Source organism: Mesoplodon densirostris, chromosome 11 (assembly GCF_025265405.1).
Source record: "Mesoplodon densirostris isolate mMesDen1 chromosome 11, mMesDen1 primary haplotype, whole genome shotgun sequence".
NCBI lineage: Eukaryota > Metazoa > Chordata > Mammalia > Artiodactyla > Ziphiidae > Mesoplodon > Mesoplodon densirostris.
In genome coordinates, this window is record NC_082671.1 from 22,183,315 (window position 1) to 22,207,248 (window position 23,934).

At 36.1% G+C, this 23,934-nt stretch overlaps 1 protein-coding gene across 2 annotated transcripts in view; it reads right to left on the minus strand.

Annotated features, from left to right (window-relative positions):
* The window catches only part of KRAS (KRAS proto-oncogene, GTPase), a 39,549-nt gene that overhangs the window by 12,196 nt on the left and 3,419 nt on the right, over window positions 1-23,934 (minus strand). For both annotated transcript variants that reach the window (XM_060112032.1, XM_060112031.1), the window contains exons 2-4: window positions 23,248-23,369; window positions 5,756-5,934; window positions 4,631-4,790 (exon numbers count right to left, since the gene is read on the minus strand). In XM_060112032.1, coding sequence (XP_059968015.1) covers window positions 4,631-4,790; window positions 5,756-5,934; window positions 23,248-23,358 — 450 coding nt within the window. In that variant the 5' untranslated portion in view covers window positions 23,359-23,369. The remainder of the gene's footprint in view (window positions 1-4,630; window positions 4,791-5,755; window positions 5,935-23,247; window positions 23,370-23,934) is intronic.

The following is a 23,934-nucleotide window of genomic DNA, read 5'->3' on the forward strand; positions in this document are numbered from 1 at the left end:
TATTCCAGAGTGACTTTTTTCATTTCTCATTTTTACTAATAGGAAATTTAAATTAGATTTTAAAGAATCCGTTATTTACCATATTTTCTCAGACTTAATTACTTATTTCTTGATAATATGCTTTAAAGTCATACGGACATGAACAGAACATTATTGATCCTTGTATATACCTTAAACCACTGGCACAGAACACTGGCTTCATATTCCAAAATTTGTAGGTAATTTTAAAAGATTAAGTACAGCCGAAACAGATGTTTAATATCTATTGTGGCTAGCTGCTAAGGTCTTAACTGGCACGCAATGATTTATTCTTGGGCATACAGCTTGTTGCCACATATACTCATTTTCAGATGTCACTTATTAAACTTTAAGAACAACTGAAACAAGAGTGCATGTAAGAACACATGTGCATGTGTTTATATATGTAAAATTTAAAGTAAGTTTTTAAAGATACATTTGTAAATTTTTTTAAATCAGGAGCTCAGCCATTATCTGAAAATGTACTGTGAGACTATGGAAATAGAGCACTTCAATACAGGAGAAAGAACTGTTAACAGCGTCATTCTGTATCCCGGTGCCTATAATGCTTTCACTAAGTGATTTAATTTTAAACAAGCACTTGTTCTAGTTGAATAGTTTATTATGTGCAAAAGCTCTTTCAAGGAAATAAACAACACCTCAAATACCCTAACTATAGGCAGATGCAAGAATATTAAATACTAGCCCTTCTTGGGGGAGAGGAATGGGAGGAACAAGATGTATTCTAAAAAGCAACTCTGCATCACTGAATTGGAAAGAAACCTTGCCAAACAACAGCCCACCTCAGGAACTACTGAAATGCAGCAATACTACTACTTGGGAAGCTATACTATGCACTGGTGCACAGCAGGTGCTCAGTACTTGTTTTGTCTAGTTTTAACTCATAAACAGCAAAGTTCAAATTATTGATCTTATGTACAGAAACCCAACTATTATTAAACAGAGAAATATGGCACAAAGTGTTTTTGTTTGGTTTGCTTTGTTAAAATAATTCGATGATAAGCTTTCTTTAATGGAGGTCTTCTAACAACTAGATTTAAGCATCTAGAAATTAACAACAAAACCCGGAAAATTAATTACTCAACATTTTTAAGTTAGTAAAACAAATTTTCACATTATGCTCAAATTGAGACCTCCAGAAAGCAAAAAAGCTGAATCAGGAGTAGCAGATACTCAGAGAATTCTGCTTTTGTCATCTGCTTTACTGAATGATCCCCACTTTTGATTTTAGCAGACTGGAAAACACACAGCTGATTACCACGATGTCAACGTTTTGGTTTCAACAGCCTTTGCAAACACTGCCATACACTGCCCAAAGAGGCCAGAAAAATATGTCAATTACTAACTGCCCAGATAGATGTGACTTAAGTAGCAGCCTTTATACACTAGGAACACAGGGACCACATACAGCATACTTGCAGAAAATAAAAACTACTTTGGCCTTTCAGATGTGGACTAAAATGATAGTTAAAAATATAATTCACTGTATTCTAGCCATAAAATAGGCTTTTTAAAATAAGAAAGTAATTAAGTTGGTAAAATATATAGTCTACAACCCTTACCTGTAAAAAGACTAGAGTAAAACTCCTCTTTCTCTTTCACAGAATACATAAATTTTAAAATTCCTAATGTTAGCTTGTAAAATTTAAGTTGAAAGTCTGACCTAACTTCTTATGTCTAGCCAAAGAATACAGTTCCCCAGAGAATCAACGGTCAGCACACTACAACTTGGTCAGCACACTACAACCCACAAACCCAATGCAGCCACAGCCTATATTTTTGTACTGCCCACAAGCTGAGTGATTTTTGCATTTTTAAAGGGTTGTAAGAAAAAAAAATGCAACTGATACCACCTGTGGCCCACAAAGCCTAAAATATTTATCATCTGGCCCTTTGCAGAAAAAGTTTGCCAGCCCCTGACTTATATCTATGAAAGTTCTAAATGAATGTCCTGTTCCTGCTAACTTGAATATAATTTTTGTTGTTTGTGTTTTAGGTTCGTGCTCAAGACCAAAGCTTAGGGCATGAAGCGAGTAGCTGCTGATAAAATACAACAAGGATATGCATATTCATTTTGTTCAAATAATAAGTAATAGCAGATGAGTAACAAAACACTGCAGAAAATAGGGCTTCAAATTTTCACAAAAACTGGAGGTAAATTAAAATTTATGAAAATTTACATATTTCATTTTCTCAGTTACTTGGAATAATTCTTAAAAGCCTTCTAAAAGCATGCAAATATCAAATTAATTTCAACAGAGAAAGATGAATAAACTTTTGAAAGGCAAATCAACAAGTCCATGTAATAAAGAGAAATCAAGTATCTAGGAAACTAAATATCTAAGTTATAGTTTAGCAACATAAATTACATAACGATATCAATAAAACAGGACATAAATATAAGAAAAGCTGAGCACTAGAAGGTTAAGAAATAAAGTACAAGTATTCCTTTGTATTATATCACTGTATATTTTTTCTGGATGATCCATAAAAATGTCTACAAAGCAAATTTAGGTTAATCCACTTGGTATCACACACACTACATCCTCTTCCCTACCCAACACCCCCCAACCACCCCCCCCAAAACCAGAAGGAAACTAGGTAGTTTTCTAGATTAGTTATGAATGCGGTGGTATATTAAAGCATTAATGTCAAACACTTAAGAATCAACAGTACTTCTGAGATAGTAACCATACAACAAGGAAAGAAGACAGAGCTATTATTTTAGGCTCTTATCAAATGAGAGTGGAGGGCAATACTGCAGGAATAACAAGACTTCCTCTTACTGTCCTTTATTACCTTTCTACTCCAAATGTGGTCCATGTACCAAAGTCAGCACCACCCGAGAGCTTGCTAAAAATGCAGAATCACAGGTTCCAACCTAGATCCTAATTCTAATTCAGAATTAGAATCTGGATTTGAGTAAGAAGCCCAGTTGATTCTTGTGCATATTAAAGTATGAGAAGCACTGCTTTATTTGCAACCCTTTACAACATCAGGCAAAGTCTTAGAGTTTTTCTTTTCTTTGTACAGTGTGAACTAATGTGTCCACTAGTCTAAAATGTATACTTTAAAAGTTACAACTAATACCAGTTAATAAACCGTTAATAGTATAATCTAGGTAGTAGGTTTGCAAATGTTTTCAATAAAATTCCTTCAATTTTATATCTGAAAATGTTTCATACAAAAATGGGAAAAAAAGTTATAATATTATAATCATGTTTTCTGAGTACCTCCCAAGGGAAATCACAGAGTACGGTCAGAGAAGACCAACACAAAGAAGACAAAACCCAAACCTCTTCCCAGTCTTTGGGACCTGGGAATGATATGAATGAAATCTTAATTCCTCCAAAGTAAAGTGAAGGAATGTATACACCAAGTATTTCTCTAACTTATAAATCAGGTTTTAGAATGAGATAATCTGTATTATGGTCAAAAACTATTCTAATTCAGCTTTTAATCCCAAAATGAAGACTTAAAACAGAATTCATTGTTTTTTTTCACTGTGTACCAAATTTGTACAACTAGAAAGTGGTATGTATGATCTTCCACTAGGGAAACAGACATATATACTAGCTGAATGATGGTTTACTTTAAAATTTTTACCCCTTTACAAAATTCAGTGAAAGGTCTAGAAGGTGTTTTTATAAGTTTAACCATGTAATAAGTTGTTCATCACTCTTCTTAACTTCTAGCATTATAAAGTTAAATTCCATGAAATTGGTTTTCTGGGCTCATAGGTTCAAATAACCAGACAAGGCCCCAAACAAATGTTCATCTTGTATGAAACATATTAATATTCCATCATAACCTTATATTTTCCTTTCTAGGAATTCATTTTTTCTGTATGTTAAACTCTTATTTCATACAAATAAGGCTAAATAATATCAATTATTTTATTTTACCTAGAGAAAAAGTTACTTTTAAAATAAAGATAGTTTCTGAAACAAGATTCAAGATCAATCTGGTGTTATTTCTTTCTCAGAACACAGTAAATGAATAACTGAGAATTTCTATTTACTTTCTAAATATTCTCTTGCATTAATAAAAGCTTTCCTGAAAAATATATCCTTTAAACAAAAATTCTACCTAAGTAAAATTCTTCAAATACAACAAAATTTAATCTAGAAACATATGACATAATACTCTTAAAAGCACTTCGAAAATAGGAAACTCAAAATTTGTTTCCCTGTTCTTTGACTTTATAAATAAAACGGTAAAAAAAAAAAATTCCCACGTTTCTCGAATCCTGACTATAACATGTGCTGAACTGTTCAACGTAGAAAAAAGCCAAAGCCAAAGATAATACCATGGACACTGGAATAAGAAGTGCTGCCCTCTCACATCCTTAAGAGAACATTTACCAAGTAAATATTGTTATATTTCCTATTTTACTATAATGGAAGAAAATTGATAAATCACATCAACTCATATAAAAGTTATGCTATCAGTATGTACATTTATTAATATTCATGCCCCCTGCTCCCAAAATGACATTATTAGAATATATATTAGTAAATAGTGATTAATGATTAAAATCACTTGATATAGTTTGAGAGAACAGATTTGTATTTATTACAAATTTACTTACCTGTCTTGTCTTTGCAGATGTTTCAATAAAAGGAATTCCATAACTTCTTGCTAAGTCCTGAGCCTGTTTTGTGTCTACTGTTCTAGAAGGCAAATCACATTTATTTCCTACTAGAACCATAGGTACATCTTCAGAGTCTTTAACTCTTTTTATTTGTTCTCTGGGGAGGAAAAAAAAAAGTTACATCAGAGGAATTAGTAACAAAAATCTTTCAAAAACTATTCATAACTTTGTCTCATAAAATGTGGTCAAAAGACTTTTAATGTAATTCCTAGTTCCCATCACACCAAATTTTCCTTTCTCCTCCTTCTAGTTATTTTTCTCTATCCTAAACAGAGAACTTCTATGTCTCTTAAAAGATCAAATACCTAGAAATATAGTAAAACTACAATCTAGTAGGTTCATATGCAGGTAGGTTACAATAAAACAGAAATATTGGAAAATTCTAGGCCAAAAAAGTGCTATGCCTAATTTTAAAAATTATAATCTTAGAAACATATACTATATATGTTGTTAAATGTACACATATAGAATGTTTTTATAAAAATATGAATTACATTAACATAATGCTTTAACTTCATTCTTAAAAAAGAGAGCACCAAGTGGAAAGATTTTGATTTCTATATGAACATTTTAATAAAAGTAGTCGCTTTTATGCAAATTTGTTGAGATTCTTTAAAAACTGTATTGCTCTAATACTTCAATCTTATAACTTCAGAGTTGTGTTTTTTCCTTAATTATCTAAGGCCAACATTTATCTGATTCCAAGAAATTCTACACTATACAGATTTTTAAGGCTATTTGAGTGGTGCCATCTCAATTATCTTTTCACATTTTTGTTCATGGTTTTCATTTTTATGATGGATCTAGCTTAAAGCCTTGTTTCTCAAACAGGCCTACCTTTCAATTCTAGCACTACTACTAGGTGATCTGGAACAAGTTGTTCAACTGCTCTAATCCTTAAGAATTTCACTTGTAAATCAGGGATATTACCTATCTAACAAAAATTATTTTAAAATTTAAATTAATTTGTGCAAATTTGTGCATGGCAGTTAGTAAAGACTCAATAAATGGAAGATACAATTACTCCAAAATGTCAACTTATTTTATTCAACTTAAACCCACCTATAATGGTGAATATCTTCAAATGATTTAGTATTATTTATGGCAAATACACAAAGAAAGCCCTCCCCAGTCCTCATGTACTGGTCCCTCATTGCACTGTACTCCTCTTGACCTGCTGTGTCGAGAATATCCAAGAGACAGGTTTCTCCATCAATTACTACTTGTTTTCTGTAGGAATCCTGAGAAGGGAGAAGCACAGTCTGGGTTATTATGGTGCACCTTTTACTTCTAAAAAGGTGTTAGACACAACTTAAGAACAAAAAAACAACCCAATTCAAACTTGGGCGAAGTACGTGAATAGACAGGTCTCCAAAGAAAATACACAAATGGCTAATAAGCACATGAAAAGATGCTCAACATCACTCAGGAATTGCAAATCAAAACCACAATGAGCTACCACTTCACACCCATTAGGTTGACTATTTTTTTTAAAAAAAGGAAAATAACAAGTGCCAGTGAGGGTGCAGAGGAACGTGGACCCAGCGATTCCATTCCAGGTATAGAAACAAAGGAACTGAGAGCAGAAACGCAGACACTTGTATGCCGATGGGCAGAGAAGCATTATGTATAATAGCTAAAATGTAGAAGCAACCCAAGTGTTCATTGAACAGATGAATGGATAAACAAAATGGGGGGGGGGCACGCACACACGCAGTACAATATTGTTCAGCCATAAAAAGGAATGAAATTATGATACAGTCCACAACATGGATGAACACTGAAAACATGATGCTAAGTGAAATAAGTCTGACACAGCAAGACAAACATTCTGATTCCACTTATACTGAGACACCTAGAATAGGTAAAGTCACTGAGACAAAAAATAAAATAGCGGTTACCTGGGGCTGAGGAGAGGGGAGATGGAGAATTGTTGTTTAATGGACACAGAGTTTCAGTTTGGGATGATGAAAAAGTTCTGGAAACAGACAGAGCTAATGGTTGTCCAATACTGTGAACTTACTTAATGCCACTAAACCGTACACTTAAAAATGGCAATGATAGGGCTTCCCTGGTGGCGCAGTGGTTGAGAGTACGCCTGCCAATGCAGGGGACATGGATTCGAGCCCTGGTCCGGGAAGATCCCACATGCCGCAGAGCGGCTGGGCCCGTGAGCCATGGCCGCTGAGCCTGCGCGTCCGGAGCCTGTGCTCCTCAATGGGAGAGGCCACAACAGTGAGAAGCCCGCGTACCACAAAAAAAAAAAAAAAAAAAAAAAAAAGCAATCTTACCACAGTTTAAAAAAAGTTTTTTTTTATAAAAAAAAGGTATTACACAGAGATTCAACAATGCAAGTGCATAGATTAATAACAAAAAGACGCAAATTCTCTGTAAAGGAAAAAAATTTTTACAAAATGGGATAGCTCTACCAACTACTGTTATTCTGGATGATTTAGGTGGCAAGAAAAATCAAGCAACTTACAAAAGTGTCATGCATCTATTTTATTTATAGTCAAAGGAATACATAAGAGAATGGTCAATACTGAGAATTTTAATGCCCTTATTTAATCCATTTCTGCAGTCCTGGGAACAATATTTAACAGCCAGATAGATATTATGATAATGCTAAAGAGAATGATTGTTCTGTCTGCCAAGTTCTGTGAGACCTCTAGTAAAAAGAGAGGGAGTGGTTGAAGGAGAGAGAAAGAGATGGATGTCTTAGAGACCATGCAACTCCAAGACGGTGTAAAGGAAAGAAGGTAGGTGACATAACTGAATCTTGAAATGAAAATCTGATTTTCCTCTGACTTTTGATTAATACGCCTAAAAGATTTCACATACTGTCTGCCAAAATAGGCTTCAAAAAATAAGGAAAAGGGCTGGTGCAAGGTGAAGTCATAGAGTCAGAGGCAGGGCTAATAATGGGTATAAAGTATAACCAAGGACACTGTTTCTTATTGTTCCACCCTTAGTTCATGAATTACTTCACAGACCAATCTATCATTAAGAAAATGGTCATTAAAAATCATGTTTTTGGTAAAGTGTTTGAAAACTGTTCACAGCATAAGGAGAATACAAAGATACACATGTAGCATGATCCCACTAAAATATCTCTACACATCTGTATAAATGTATCTGTACATATATTAAAAAACTCGTGGTGGTATGTACATCAAAATGTTAACAAAGGGTATGTCTCTGATGGAGGTAATTAATCTAAGAAATAATTGATCTCTTGCTTACCTTTTTTTGTGGTAATAGATATAATTTTTTTTTTTTTTTTTTTTTTTTTTTTTGCGGTATGCGGGCCTCTCACTGTTGTGGCCTCCCCCGTTGCGGAGCACCGGCTCCGGACGCGCAGGCTCCGGACGCACAGGCTCAGCGGCCATGGCTCACGGGCCCAGCCGCTCCGCGGCATATGGGATCCTCCCAGACCGGGGCACGAACCCGTATCCCCTGCATCGGCAGGCGGACTCTCAACCACTTGCGCCACCAGGGAGGCCCTAGATATTATTTTAAATGTATTCTTTCTTTGCCTTTTAATTTTAAAAAGTGTGAAAGATTACCATATTAGAATGATCTCGCGCTTATTGTTTAAAGTGAACTGTATTTTCCAAATTTTCTAAAATAAAAACCAAATATCTCAACAGTCGGAAAAAAAAAGGATGGATATTTAATTTTCTAAACAAGAAGCTCTTGACTAAAGATTTGAACATTTGGTTGACATTTTATTTGAGCCTATTCCTTTAATTAACTATTGATCCTTGAAAGAACTCCTGTATGTTATAAATCGAAAACCATTGTTTTTGGAGAATGAAAGAGCAGGAATTGAGAGCAAAGTACAGTTTCTTGGAGTCAATCCGTTCATTACCCCGGTGTGGCGACGGCACATGTGAAACAGACGAAAGACTTTTCCTCACCTACTGCTGTCACCTTGCGTCCTTCACTTACCAGTACTGGCTGAAGTTAACCTTATGGTTAATGGTTTCTTTAATCTTTAAAATTTTCTATCAACAATGAAATTAAAGACTATAGCTTCTGGAGCCACACAAATCTATACCTAAGGTGTGGCTGGAGGATCACGCACATGTGCCCACAGGTATCGCCTCTAAGATGTATACCTCAGTGAACTCCCATTTACAAAATTTTCAAACACTTTGTGTTTCAAAAGCATACACTGTGAAATATGAGTAGTTTCTGCATGCATTTCATAGCATATTCCCGTGATGAACACTCCATCAAAGGGACTGAGAAACTGAGAAAGCAGTCCCTATTCATTCCTATTAACTTTTCCTTTCTAAACCCCAAAGATGTTGAAAGCAAAATTCTGAGTCACATTCTGTTATTGAAAAAAAGTAATCTACAACCTGCCTATAAACAATGAGGAAGAATCTGCTGATTACAAATAACAGGTTTAGGCTAAAAATTCAGTATTTCCCAAGTTAATTTTATTTATTTGCATTTCTTTTTTTAAAAAATAAATTTACTTATTTTATTTATTTATTTTTAGCTGTACTGGGTCTCTGTTGCTGTGCACAGGCTTTCTCTAGTTACGGCGAGCAGGGGCCGCTCTTCGTTGAGGTGCACGCGCTTCTCATTGCGGTGGCTTCTCTTGTTGTGGAGCACGGGCTCTAGGAGCACGGGCTTCAGTAGTTGTGGCTCGCGGGCTCTAGAGCACAGGCTCAGTAGTTGTGGTGCACGGGCTTAGTTGCTCCATGGCATGTGGGATCTTCCCAGACCAGGGCTCGAACCCATGTCCCCCACACTGGCAGGCAGATTCTTAATCACTGCACCACCAGGGAAGCCCCCAAGTTAATTTTAACTACAGTCATCCTTAGAAGCATAATTAGTCACTGAGCTATATAAAAAGGCAGTGCAACTTGGTAAAAGCTTAAGAACAAAAGTGTTAAATGGCAAGATCTGATCTGAAAAGAAATAACAGGTTTTAAGACAAAGCAGACAGCAAGCACAACAAAAATGATATATAAATACTAAAGATTTTGTTTAGCCAGAAGAAAAAAAGTATATGGAAGTAGAAAAAAATATATGCATCAATGTAGAATCTTTCCCAACATGAGAGCCTAAATAAGGGTACAGCAAACTGTGGCCCACAGGCCAAATCCTGCCCACCTGTTTTTGTATGGTCTATGAGCCAAGAACAGTTTTTAAATGGTTTAAAACAAAAAACAAAAAAACCAACAACAACAAAGATTATGTGACAGAGACCCAACTGACCCTTTACATTTTGCCAACCCCTGCTCTAAGCTAATAAAATACCTTGCCACAAGTCTAAAGTACTCTCAACACATATTATTCCTTTTACATTTCAAAAAAAATCATCACTGATAAAGAACAGGTTATCAAAGCCTAACCAGTTTAAAACCACATAAATTCCACAATGAAACTAGTTAAAGACAGAGCAAGAAAAGAATCAAGACTTTACATTTTTAATTAGTATTATTTCCAGCCTTTCAAACAGAATAAACTTTTAGATCAGATACATAGGTTACTAACATCCTTTGGAAACTAGGATAAAAGAAAGCCACTTAAAAACTAACTCAACATAATAAAACATTAAATGAAGGAAAGTTATTCCATAGATTTCCCCTTACTTCCAACTAAAGTACTATTTTTTTAATTTACTGAAGTAGTAGGAAAAAAAAAAAGAGAAAGAAAAAAAGACTTTTCTAAATGAAATACACTATGCTGGTTAAACATAGAAGTCAAGCATTTCTCGTGATACAGTAACAGGTACAATCCTTTTGGAAAGCAAGTACAGTACTTATCAAGAGCCATACCAATGTTCATAGCCTTTGACACAGTAATGCCACTTCTGGTGAGAGATGCTAAGAAAATATGGTTTATTTTTTTAAAACGATAGATATACTTAACATGGCATCCTAAATCATCATACCATAAAAAAAATTACATAGGCGCTTAATACCCACAATCTTATGCCGTTTATCTATTTTCAAAACATACTCCAAATCCAAGCACTCACCACCATCACCCTAGTCCAGTGTGACTGTCTCATGCAATCTCCTGCAACTGCTTCCTAGCAGTTGTTGTTACTCCTACAGTCTATTCTCCACATAGCAGCTGGTGATCCTATTATAATTTGTAACTACGTATTTATGTGTAATTGTTCAAGTCTATACCCCCTACTTGGCTTTAAACTCCATGACGGTAGGGCTCACATCTGTTTTGCTCACCACTATGCACCCTGTGTGTCAGTCTTAAACACAGCAAGTAATCAGTACTGTCTGTTGAAGAAATGAATAAACCCGTTCAATGTAAATATACGCAGACACTGTAAAAATAAACACAAGTTTAAGATATTATAAGTTCTATTAAAACAATGAATCTGTAAATTTTAAAATTATACATTAAGAGTATTTTAATAAATGTATCCAAGCAAGTTTCATATAATATTAAAAATTTTAATTACTATTCATGTCAAAATATAAACAAAATATATAGAGGTTTTTAAACAGTTTGGGGAGGGAAGAGAATAAGATTACAGAGAACATGGAGGCCTTTAACTGTATTAAGTTTCATAGCTTGAAAAAGAGAAGAGGATCTAAAGCCAATGTGGCAGAATGTTAAGACAGGGAAACCCTGGTTTGGGGTGCACGTGGCACCCATGGTATTTCTCTTCCACACAGCATTGAGGGTGTGCCCCTGCCACCGCCACTCACGCAACAACAGGTTTCATATCTTTATTTTTGTCAGCGTGTTAGACCAAAAGTCCTATTGTTTTAGTATCTATTTCTTTGAGGACTTGTAATGTTACATAGGTTTTCTTTTTCATATTTATTCCCATTACCTGTGTCCTTTGCCCATTGGGAATTTTTGTCTTTTTTGTACTGGCTTAATTTTTTTAAAGTGTTTTCCAATTTATTAACATGCCTTCAAATGTTGTTTTATGTACAGAAACTCATCTGCAGACCCAATGGAGGACTTCGAAAGTTAAGACTGTATCTTTTGAGAATGAGATACACTCACTGACCAGGACATCATTTTGTCATTTTTCTATTATAATGAACAGTAGCCAAGTTACTCAGTATGTTCATATGTCAACATATTCAATTTAGTTTTCCAACTGAGGCAGTTAAAGTTAACCCTGTCATGGGAAGACATAGTATAGTAAAAAAAAAAAAATTAGTACCTTTTACTAAAAGTAACCATATTACTATTAATAGTAATTATGACAGCCAACATTTACTGAGCCCTTATTTATATGTTGGATATTATGATAAGCATATTACAAGCCTTATCCCATTTAATTTCCATTTTCATGCTGCTGATTCCATCAGATGCTCTTGTAAATATGGACAGGACTGCTGGAAATGTCAGCTGAAGTATTATTTGAGGATTTACTTTTGAAATGTTTGTAAGATTTTCTTAATGTGTTATTATAAGTATTTTTCATGTACTGCTAAATAACACCTATAGGAAAAAACGTGAACTTACTTTTACCCTCTTAATGCTCAAATATTTTGTTACTCTTCTAAAAGATTACTTGAATCTATCACAGAATAATGTGTTACACTATTGGTTATAAACCATCAAAAGTTGTTGTACACAGCTAGTTCTCAAAGACAGCTAAAAACATGTACAATAGCCCGGTATGTTAGAATTATAACAGGAAAGAAACAAGGAATTGGGGATATATAAGCACAGGCTTATTTGTTAGTTCATTCCCACCTACCTACTCTATTCTCCCTTGCATCACAGGAACACTTAGTAAAAATCTTCTGGATGTCTTATACTGTGCCAGGCATTATAGTTTCTAACCTCAAAGAGCTAGGTCTGGTGGAAGAGATATGAATGTAAACAAGTAATTTAAACACAATGAACTAAATGCAACACCTTATGGAGAACAAAGTACAATGGTGACAAACAGGAGAAGACATCAACTTTGCTTGTATGAATTAAGAAAGACAGGAGGGCCACTCCAGGCAGGAAGGAGCAAAGAGAATGCACAAAACCAGGAAACAGCATGTTGAATACATGGAACCAAGAAGTTCAACACAATTTTAGCTTAGAGGGATTATAGGTAAGTAGAACTGAAACTGCACCATCAAGCAGAGGACAGCTTATGGAGGGTCTAATATGCCATCTTAAGTTCTGAACTTCATCTTATACTAAATCACTAAAAGATTTTTAAGTAGGAGGGAGGATCAGATCAACAATGTCCACTGTTAGCATTACTATGACAAATGAGACCAGTCTGGAGGCTGGGAGATGAGTTTAGGAAACTTTTACAAGAAATTACAGAACCTGGCCCTGGTGGCGCAGTGGTTAAGAACCTGCCTGCCAATGCAGGGGACATGGGTTCGAGCCTTGGTCCGCGAAGATCCCACATGCCTCGGAGCCACTAAGCCCGTGCGCCACAACTACTGAGCCTGCACTCTAGAGCCCACGAGCCACAACTACTGAAGCCCGCGCACCTAGAGCCCGTGCTCCGCAACAAGAGAAGCCACCACAATGAGAAGCCCGCACACTGCAACAAAGAGCAGCCCCCGTTCGCCGCAACTAGAGAAAGCCCACGTGCAGCAAGGAAGATCCCACGCAGCCAAAAATAAAATAAATAAAAGAAATGACAGAACCTGAACTAAGGCAGCAAAAGCAGTAAGATGGAGAAGATTAAACAGTTTTGAGAAATACTTAACGGGTAAAATTGACAGAACAACCCTCATACATCACTTACAGCAACGTTTACAGCAGCATCATTCAAGATGGCCAAAAAGAGGAAACAATCCAAATGCCCATCAACTGATGAATACATAAACAGATATCCATACAAGAGAATATTATTCAGTCATAAAAAGGAATGAAGTATTGAAACATGTGACAACATAGATGAACCTTGAAAATATTATCCTACATGAAAGAAGCCAGACACAAAAGGCCACATATTGTATGATTTCAATTACATGAACTATTTAGAACAGGCAAATCCACAGAGACAGAAAGTAGATTAATGGTTGCCAGGGGCTGGCAGGAGAAGGGATTGGGGAGTGACTGCTAATGGGTATGGGGTGATAAAAATGTGACAGAATTAGACGGGGTGATGGTTGCCTAACTTTGTGAATATACTAAAAACCACCTAACTATACTTTAGAGGATGAATTTTATGTCATGTGGATTACGTCTCCATTTTTTTTTTAATGGCAGAGCTTATTGTTTAGAGATGGGAACGTAATGGGAAGGGGACAGGAGGAGATGAGTTCAGTTTGGGGCACGGTGAGTTCCGTATGTTCGTGGGCTGCTCTGGTGCTATGACCTGTAGGCAGCTTTGATATATAGGGCTGATGCTCAGAGCCGAAGTCTAGGCTAAAGATACACTCCTGAATCTTCAATCTGTGTCACCTGCAGAACTCCACTTCCTTGCGGTGTGAGTATGGGCAAACTACTTAATCTCTAGTCTACTCTAAGCTATTGTTTCTTTTGCTGTAAAAGTGGGTAAATAATAATGCAGAGGACTTTGTATACAGGTTGGGATTAAAGACCATGAAAAAGTGCTCTAAAAAGTTAACTGTATTATTTCATATTTTACATTGTACATGCTATTACAGGCCCAAAGGGTAGGGGGCAGGCCACTGGCTACTAGGAACTGTATAGCAACAGCAGTATCTTGCCCTTATACGAATCACTGGACATCTACATTTGGACTACTTTTTCCAAAACCACTCACTGTATTTCAAAATAAATATAATGGAGCTGGACAAGCTCCAGGGAAAAAGAGTAAAACTCTAAGGTGTATGAAGGATTTCTGTACTGATTAGGGAGCAAGGATGTTAAAAGAGCTTAACACCTTCTGTCTCATGACAGAATTTTTGGTTAAGACATTCATTAGAAGTAAGGATAAAGAAAACAAAGACTTCTTTACTAAATAATGGACATTTGAAATTATAAGAATGTTGAATCTTAGCTTAGGACTAGAGAGAATAAAATGTGTACTATGTCCAAGAGATAAAATCTGAATAAACTCAAGGAAAATTTGCATAACACATTTTGAAAATAAGGATATTATAAGCCTACATCTGTAACCTGTTGAAGTCATGTGGCATTCTCCCATAAATTATCACTTGATGCCAAGGTCAGAATGTGAGGCTGGATCAATCATGGATCCAATCTTAATAATTACAGATATCAATATAATTTTCATATTTTGAATTATTATATCTCTCAGCTGTTCTTCAATTGGTCTAATACCAATTCCTTTAACTGTACCTCTTTATTTGTAATACATCTGTATTATCCAATTTGTTGAGGTTTTAAAAAGGGGGAAGCAAGTAAATATGAAGTAATCTGATGGTATCTAATACTCTAGTGACTCCTCTCCCTCAAAAATTAGGATTTATTTTTCCCTCTCAAACAGTATATGCTCATTTTAAAAAAAAAAAAAACCACTACAGGGCTTCCCTGGTGGTGCAGTGGTTGAGAGTCCGCCTGCCGATGCAGGGGACGCGGGTTCGTGCCCAGGTTCGGGAGGTCCCACATGCCGCGGAGCGGCTGGGCCCGTGAGCCATGGCCGCTGAGCCTGCACGTCTGGAGCCTGTGCTCCGCAGCAGGAGAGGCCACAGCAGTGAGAGGCCCGCGTACCGCAAAAAACCCCAAAAAAACAAAACACTACAGAGTTTGGCATATGTCCTACCATATTTTAGTACCTATTCACATTGTTTTTAAATAAACAGACTCATACTCTACACAAAGTGCTACGATAACAGCTTCTCTTACATAATGGACAGTTTTTGAATGTCAGTACATATAGATCTACCTAATCCTTTTTGAAAACTGTATAATTTGTACAAAGATACCATAACTTACCTCACCTATTCTCTACTGGTAGATGTGTAGATTATTTCCACTTTTAAAAATTATAAACAACACTGCAATAACACTCCTGGGTATACATCTTAAACACTTATCCAACTGAATCTTTCAGATAAATTTCTGTAAGTGGAATCAATTGGTCAAAGGACATGTAGTTTCCATTTTGATACATACTGCCAAACTGATGACCTCCAGAAAGTTTATAAGAAGGTATACTCTCACTACAGCATAAAGAGTACACATTTTCCATAGCTTCCAGGCCTGTTATCATTTTAATCTTAGCCAACATGAAAATAAAAGATGTTATTTATTGTTTGAACTTGCATTTCTACATTAATGAAGTATCTTTTAATATGTTTCAACAGCACTTTTTGTGTGAGTGTGAATAGGTTGGCTATTTATATGCCTTTTTTTTCCTATTTGGATGTTTGCTTTTTTCTAATTCAAATACAGGAGCGCTTCCTGATTGACAGATGATGCAAGTAGTTTTCCCAGGTTTCCATCTGTCTTGGATTTTTGTTAAAGGTGTTTTCGTCTTTATGTAGCCAAATAGCTCAATCTTTTCCCAGATGGTTTAAGAATACTTTGAAAATGAAAAGGATCCCTACTTTTCTCTCAGTGGAGAAAAATACTTAATCCCAATTCCACAAATAAAAAAGCTAACCTAATGTTAAATTATTCAATCTGTGCTGATTGACATTATCATTTTTATTTCAATAGCTGGCTAATATTTAACATTAAAACTTATACAAGGTAGAACCAGTGTTCTCATCATGGGAGAAAGAAGACATGGAAGAAGAATGAACTCATGATTTTTAAATAAAATCTACTGCTTAGCTCTGTCTATTGAAAGGGTCTAGAAGCAGTGACACTCAGTAGCAACACCACCTAACATCCAGGACTTAATTTCTAAATATCATTCCCTAGTAAAAGGAATTAGGGCTCTCTGGACAAATGGCTGAATCCAGGGTAGGGACAGGGAAAGAACAAAGGGAACCTGGAATACACTGTGCCAGAAAGCAAGAAAGAGCTCAAAAACTGATGGGGATGTGTCAAAACTGATGGGGATGTGTCAGAGGCCAGCTTGAAAGGGATTCCACTGGCCAAATCAAAAATATATATGAGCACCAAAATCAATAATGACAAGAATAGTCTTTAACACATCAAATGAAAAAAGAATCCAGGGCTCCCTGGTGGCGCAGTGGTTCAGAGTCCGCCTGCCAATGCAGGGGACACGGGTTCGTGCCCCGGTCCGGGAAGATCCCACATGCCGCAGAGCGGCTGGGCCCGTGAGCCATGGTCGCTGAGCCTGCGCGTCCGGAGCCTGTGCTCCGCAACGGGAGAGGCCACAACAGTGAGAGGCCCGTGTAACACACACACACACACACACACACACTCCATGAGTCTGTACGGATACAAATAAGACAAACCAAATAAATAAGGAGAGGGAAGAGAAAAGAGAGAAACCTTACTTATGGTAGATGTCAAAAAATAAATGTAGAAATAATGACAGAGTTAGATTACCTACCACTTTGCAGTCACTATGGTGGTAGTTTGTTCTGGTTAGAATTATCAGTGGCTACTACATCCCACTGGGTGCAAATATGTTGGAGAACAGGATATTTATAGTCTCAAAGTATCTCCCCACAGAGTACATATTAATTATAAAAGAACTAAAGATACCTTTACAGAGAGACAACTGATAGATATGACCTTAACCAAATAACCAATGTTAACATAACATCATCAATAATGGGACAAGCCAGCATCTTGTGCCTCCTGATGTGATACACCAAGGAGGGTATAACATCACTTACACAGTATTTCTACCAAAAATGTTTAATCCAAATCTGACCAAGAGGAAACAATGAGACAAAACTAAAGGAGAGGACATTCTACAAAACAACTGGCCTGAATTCTTCAAAAAGTGCCACTGTCACGAATGACTAAGAAAAGCTGAGAAACTGTTCTAGATTGTGAGACATGACACACGATTTTTGATCCTGGGATCAGGAAAAAAAAAAAAAAACAACGAATTGCTGAGAGCACATTCTGGGAACTGATAAAATTTGAATATGGACTATATGTTAGATAAAACATTGTATCAATGTTGAATTTCCTATATTTTGTCACTGCGTTGTAGTTATACAATGAATTATTCTTATTGTTAGAAGAGGGTCAGCAAACTTGTTCCGTAAAGGACCAGACAGTACTTGGTCTCTGCTGCAGCCACTCAGCTCTGCCACTGTAGTGCAAAAGCAGCCACAGACAACATGTAAACACTCAAGCACAGCTGTGCCCCAATAAAACTTTACAGAAACAGACACAGGCTGTATTTGGCCAGCAGGCAGGCCATAGTTCACAGACCCCTGTGTTTAGAGGTAAAGTGTCCTAACATACGCAACTTATTCTCAAAAAGTGCAGCAAAAATAAATAATATGTATTCAAGTATGTGTGTGTACATACACAGGCACACACACATAAAGTAACTATGTCTAGTTTAAAGGTTAAGAGGTATTCACTGTACTATTTTTCACTACTTTTCCATAGGTTTGAAATTTTCAAAATAGAAAGTTCAAAAATTACCTAAGGTAAGCAATATAGCCCTACTTAATCCTCTCAAATATTTTGTTTTTACTACCCATTTCTAATTTTATTACATTAAGATCACAATAATATAACTGTTCCATAAACCTAGGCACTATGAGACAATTAAGAGAGATAAGAAATCTATCGCCCTCCTAAAGCATAAAGCCTCTAAATTAAGTTATATATAATTAGGATCACTGTCTAGAAACACTGCTCTCCAAATACATCTAAGACTAATAACCTCCATGAAGGCACTGATGCGGTTCCTTTTGCTCCTCAGTGTATCTCTAGACCACAGGAAGGCTGCATGGTACACTGTAGGCACTAATAACATTTATGGAATTAAGAAATTAGTTGCATTGCTTAAACCAGACTCTTAAGAGACGCCAAACGGTAAAGGATAAAGTTTTCTTTTCCTTTCATTTATTTCCATTGCCAACTTTCATTTGCATGTTTTTAAAGCTTTGTATTTATAAAAACCCAAGTTAGAACAAAACGTGTCCAATAATTTTCAACATTCAGGGCTCAACAGTTATTATTAAGTAAATACTTATTCTTAAATTGACCTAAATACAGTGCCTGAATTTTGTGTTAGTTTATTCTAAAAATCAGGCGTTCTCAACTATTCTACAGTCCTATAAAAATTTACAAAATGTGAACTTTCACAATTTGCCACTTTCGAATAGGCCCTTCCTCACACCCCATGTAACACATCACTAAGCTCTGAACTCTGTAAGGTACCTCCTGTGTGCATGAAAAGAAATTCACAGAGCCACAGTGCCCCTTCTCATTCCCTCAGACAAAGTGACCTCAAGCAGTGCTAACAAGGGCACCACCCGATTTTCTCCTACACTGCCACATTTCCTTTCTTAGTCAAAAATATTCACCCACATATTTAATTAGTTAGGCCTAACTGGTCCGCACAGTAATCTTAATAACATTAGCAAAGTAAAACTGATACTTCAGATTTTTTTTGACACTTTAGGTTGTTAAAACATTACTTATACAAAATAAGTCTTTTAAATAAAATTTATATAGTTATAAATTGATTATACCCACAGTTTAAAAAGAAAAGATGTCCAAACTTAGGATTTCATTTTTTATTATAAAAGCGAATAAGTTGACCAGTAGAGGGCACTCACTTGAAAGCGGGGTGGGGGGGAGAGTGGCCACAGTCTTGAAGAGAAATGGATTTACAAAACTGCTGTGTTGTACCTTGTTTTAAAAACAGAACGTTTTAACAGAACGCTGGTGTATGCTAATATAACATATTGTTAGTTTAGAAAATGTAAGGTTTAAATCTGTATTATGTTAAAAAAATCTAACATAAACCATATTCAGGGACTTGAGCCTCACAATTTACAGGACGTTTAAAGCTATATGTAACGCACAGGATTGGGGTCTCAACCTCAGCACTGCTGACATTCTGGACCCCGTCATTATTTGCTGGGGGGCCCTCCTGTGCACTGCAGGAGGAATAACAGAACCCCGGCCTCTGCCCACTACAGAGGCCAGTAGCAGCCCCCTCCTCAAGCTGTGATAGCCAAGAACATCTCCAGATTTTGCCAAATGTCCCGAGGGGCAAAGTCACCACCTATTCCTTGTTAGTAACTACTGATACATATGTTAAAAAACAAAACCAAAAAAACAGAAAAATAACAGCTTACAATATTAAACAGTGCTTTTCTTACACCACTCTTCAATACTGGTTTAGTATTACAAATTTTCTCTCTATAATTTAAATACCTTAATCAGCAATTCCATAATTAACACGGAAAAATTTTTTAAAAGAGAAACTGATATATCTTGGTGAATAAACACTCCACGGCTCAGAGCACTAAAGATGGAACAAATCAATCCAATTATGACTCCATTCTTTCTTACTGACTAGAAAACTGTCTCATCAAAGAAGGGCATAATGGACTGAATTAGAAATGTCACATTAACAGAAGCATACAGATGTCAATGAATTGGAGACTGGGAAAAAATACTTCTTTCTATGTCTATTTTTATATTGTAGCCAGTAGATACTTGTTATATATTTGCTAAATGACCAACTGACAGTTCTGATCTCTACTTCCATTTTTCTGCTTCCACCAAATTTTACCTTAGAAAACACATTTCAGAGAACATGTTTTTATAATAACATGATCTCCAAACTATAAAAACATATACTATTTCTAGACTGGTATTGTGTTTGGGGACTGAGTTTTTAATAATCTTGCACCACTAACAAGGTATTTCGTTATCTCTTGGAACTCTTCAGTGGGCTTCATAAAAGATAAAGGTAAAATCTTTTCAGAACAGAAGTAAAGGTGATCATCATGTGCAAATATAAACATGCTCCATCTATGTGTCATACCTAACTCTATATCATATCTCTGCTATTAAGATGCCATTAGATAGTACGCTAAGTTCAAATTTTGATATATTAATAATCTGAATCAGCCTCCAACACTAAATATTTTTAGCTTGAAGGCTAATTTTTCATTTTTAAAAAGCTATACAAGGGTGCAGTGGAAATTCCACTTAACCTGGTCTCAGAAAACTTAAAATTCCACCACTTGCTAGCTTAAGTATCCTTATGCAAGTTACAACCTCTCAGAGACCATTTTATTGATAAAATGAAAGAAACAATGACCACCTTCCTTACCCAGCTCATAGTTTTGGGTTGGCAAAAAAGTTCATTCGGGTTTTTCCATAACATCTTATGAAAAACTCGAACGAACTTTTTGGCCGACCCAATATAAATCTCTGAAAATTCTAAACCACTAGAAAATATGGTATTAGTTAATTAAAATTTTTTCCTACACTTCTCTCCATTTGTTTAATGCAGAAAAACTGATGAGAACTCCAAATGTGCAAAGTCTATGACCTCTCTTATTTTCTCTGACCTACACTGTTCACCTACCAGAAACTTAACAGCAGTAGTGATACCCACTACCCTTCAACTTTTTACAAAAACGCCATGTCAGTATTTTTGTTTAACCACTTATAAAAACAAACTACTAAATTCTCTTGCTTTTCTTCTAGTTGAACTACACCAAGAATTCAACGTGTCAGTTCCCTCAGAGACTCACTGTAACTTGGGAGATAAGGGACAATCTCTGATAACCATTTTCCAGGTGGCTACACTAGTGACGGAATGTCAGTTTCAAAGTTCACAGGTAATCAATGCTTCCCTGGGGCAAGTCTTCTGGTCTGGCAGAAATCATAATCAGAGTTAATGGGTCTGAGTTTATAAACTTTTTTTTACCTTCCCCCAAAATAAAGGATTGACTTTCAGCTTTATTTCTTTAAGATTTATATTGCGCTTTAACAATTTTGACCAAAAGGTTTCCTAACCTTTTTTTTAAATCACATTCTTATACATTATTCTTGACCTCTGATAGGAAACAGAGTGTAATAGAATTCTTTGGATTTTCAGAAAAGATGGAGGGCACTTCTGCTAAAATCATATTCCAGAATCCCAGGAAAACTGCCATGCTTAACTTAAATTCTGTTAAAATGTTCTTTTACTTCCAATTTAAATGGTGGAGTATGACGAGTAACCTTGGCTTCAGAAATAGGTGAACTATTTAATCCTCCTCAAAGTAGAAAATAAACAAAACCATTAGCACTGAATTGACTTGCCAAGAGGAAATACAGAGAGACTATTACATAGGTGGTCCACTTCAGTTAGATTCTTCCCTTTTACTAATGCAAATTATTAAACTTGGAAGCCAAATGAAAGCTGCTTCTATGTTTAAATCAGATCTTTATAAATAAGGGTTATTTCTTCATTTTTTTCCCTCCAGTACCAGAAATATATGACATTTCCTTATGAACATTTCCGTGTCAATCCTCAAAGTTCTACACTGCATAAACATCTTCCCAAGGCCAACAATGCCCTCAGAACCTACCTAAGTGCAGTCAAGGTGTTGTTTTTTTTAAGACATTACACAGCACAGTATCTTAACAGGGCATTTTTGACCTATTCTAGACCCTACAGCTTGGGACTCAGAGAAAATTATGGGAAATTTTTCAGAGCTGATTAAAAAAACTGGTGTATCAGGTCTAGAATAAAAGCTAAGGGATTAGGATTGCTTACCCTGGGGTAAAGAAGTCTAAGAAATAATCTAATAACATAAATCTATTTCAAAGATGAGCTGATATTATGTTAAACTTCACAGGAAGATTCAGATTATGCATGAAATACGCTAATAATTACATTCTGGAAATTAGTTAACAAGGACAGTTGTGTGCCACTCCCTCTTGCAGGTCTTTGGGATTAAATAAATCCTTATCTGCTTGAGATCATCTGAGTATAGTGCTGCCAGAAGGCAGTGGGAAACATACTACGTGACCTCTCAAGGTCTCTGCTAGGCCTTTAGTCTATCATTTTGCTGCTGGCCATTCCTTTGGTACATTTTTATGAAACTGAAAAAGTCTGAAAATTATTCATTAATCAATTTGTAATAAAAAAACAATTCTAACATTGCCTTGATTAAATTGAAAAAGGGCTGTAAAGCAAAGGTAGGGATTGGTGATGGTATTCTTACATATCACCTGATATACATATACATAAACGCAAAGAATGAGCTTTCTAAAATGCATCAGGTAGCTGTAGGTTCTCCACTACTTCAATGTGAAGAGAAAATACGAAAATACTACTAATTCAGTGTTTTTAATTCAATCATCAAATGAATACACTTCACCAGTATAAATCAACTCTATATGTGACATCAAAATACCAAAACCCCATAAAAATTAATAGGCACATTAAAAAAGAAAAAGACTGTTAGATATGTCTCATCTTACAGATAAGATGTAAATTCACATTTTCACCCTGTGAGAAAAGTGAAATACACTTCCAATCAAAATGCACATACACTAACACAGAGTGAACGCCACAGCTAGTATTATTGTCCTGAGAGAAAACAGGCTGGGGTCTCATATCTATGGTTACTTATAACATCAGAGTCATGCCTTGAAATCCTAGTACATTTTAGATAACTTAATAAAAGTATGATCAGTATAACTACCTTGTAATGAGTAGTCACAGAAAATGATGAGAGAAACCTTTTTTTGTACCCAAAGGATGGGCCTGCACACATCAATATGCATATGAAAACAAGATTTACCTCTATCGTAGGGTCATATTCATCCACAAAGTGATTCTGAATTAGCTGTATCGTCAAGGCACTCTTGCCTACGCCACCAGCTCCAACTACCACAAGTTTATATTCAGTCATTTTCAGCAGGCCTTATGACAAAAATGGAAATGTGACTCAATTAGAACGTGTGCCACACGTGAGGTTAATATAACCCAAAGACTCTATCAATACCTCTTAACACAAGTTCACCTTTATATGGAACATTATTTCAAAATACCTCACAAAATTCAATGACAAAACTCCAGATGACTACAGACGTGTATTGTAATGAATTGTACTTCGTTGACCAACTCTTCCATCAGCATTTGAGAAAAACTCATTCGGAGTACATAGTTCTTTTACCCTGGATTCAGGTTGCTCTATCCCAAGAGCCCGTCTGCTCTTCGGCAGCAGGTAATGGCTCTCGAAGGAGCAGGCCATGACTTCACTCGGTACAAGTGTCAGGCACACTGCTCTATACCCTGAGGACACACCCACACAAAACTTGCTGACAGCTATCGCCACAGTATTCCTCATCGACTCGGGCCCCTAAGAGTTACAGTGGATATGCCGAGTGCCTCTGTTGGGGCCAACAGCTGCAGAGAACTTTTTAAAAGCATCATCATAGTAGTTCTCCTGGACAGTTAGCAAGAATCAGATGGGGGTGGGGGGAGG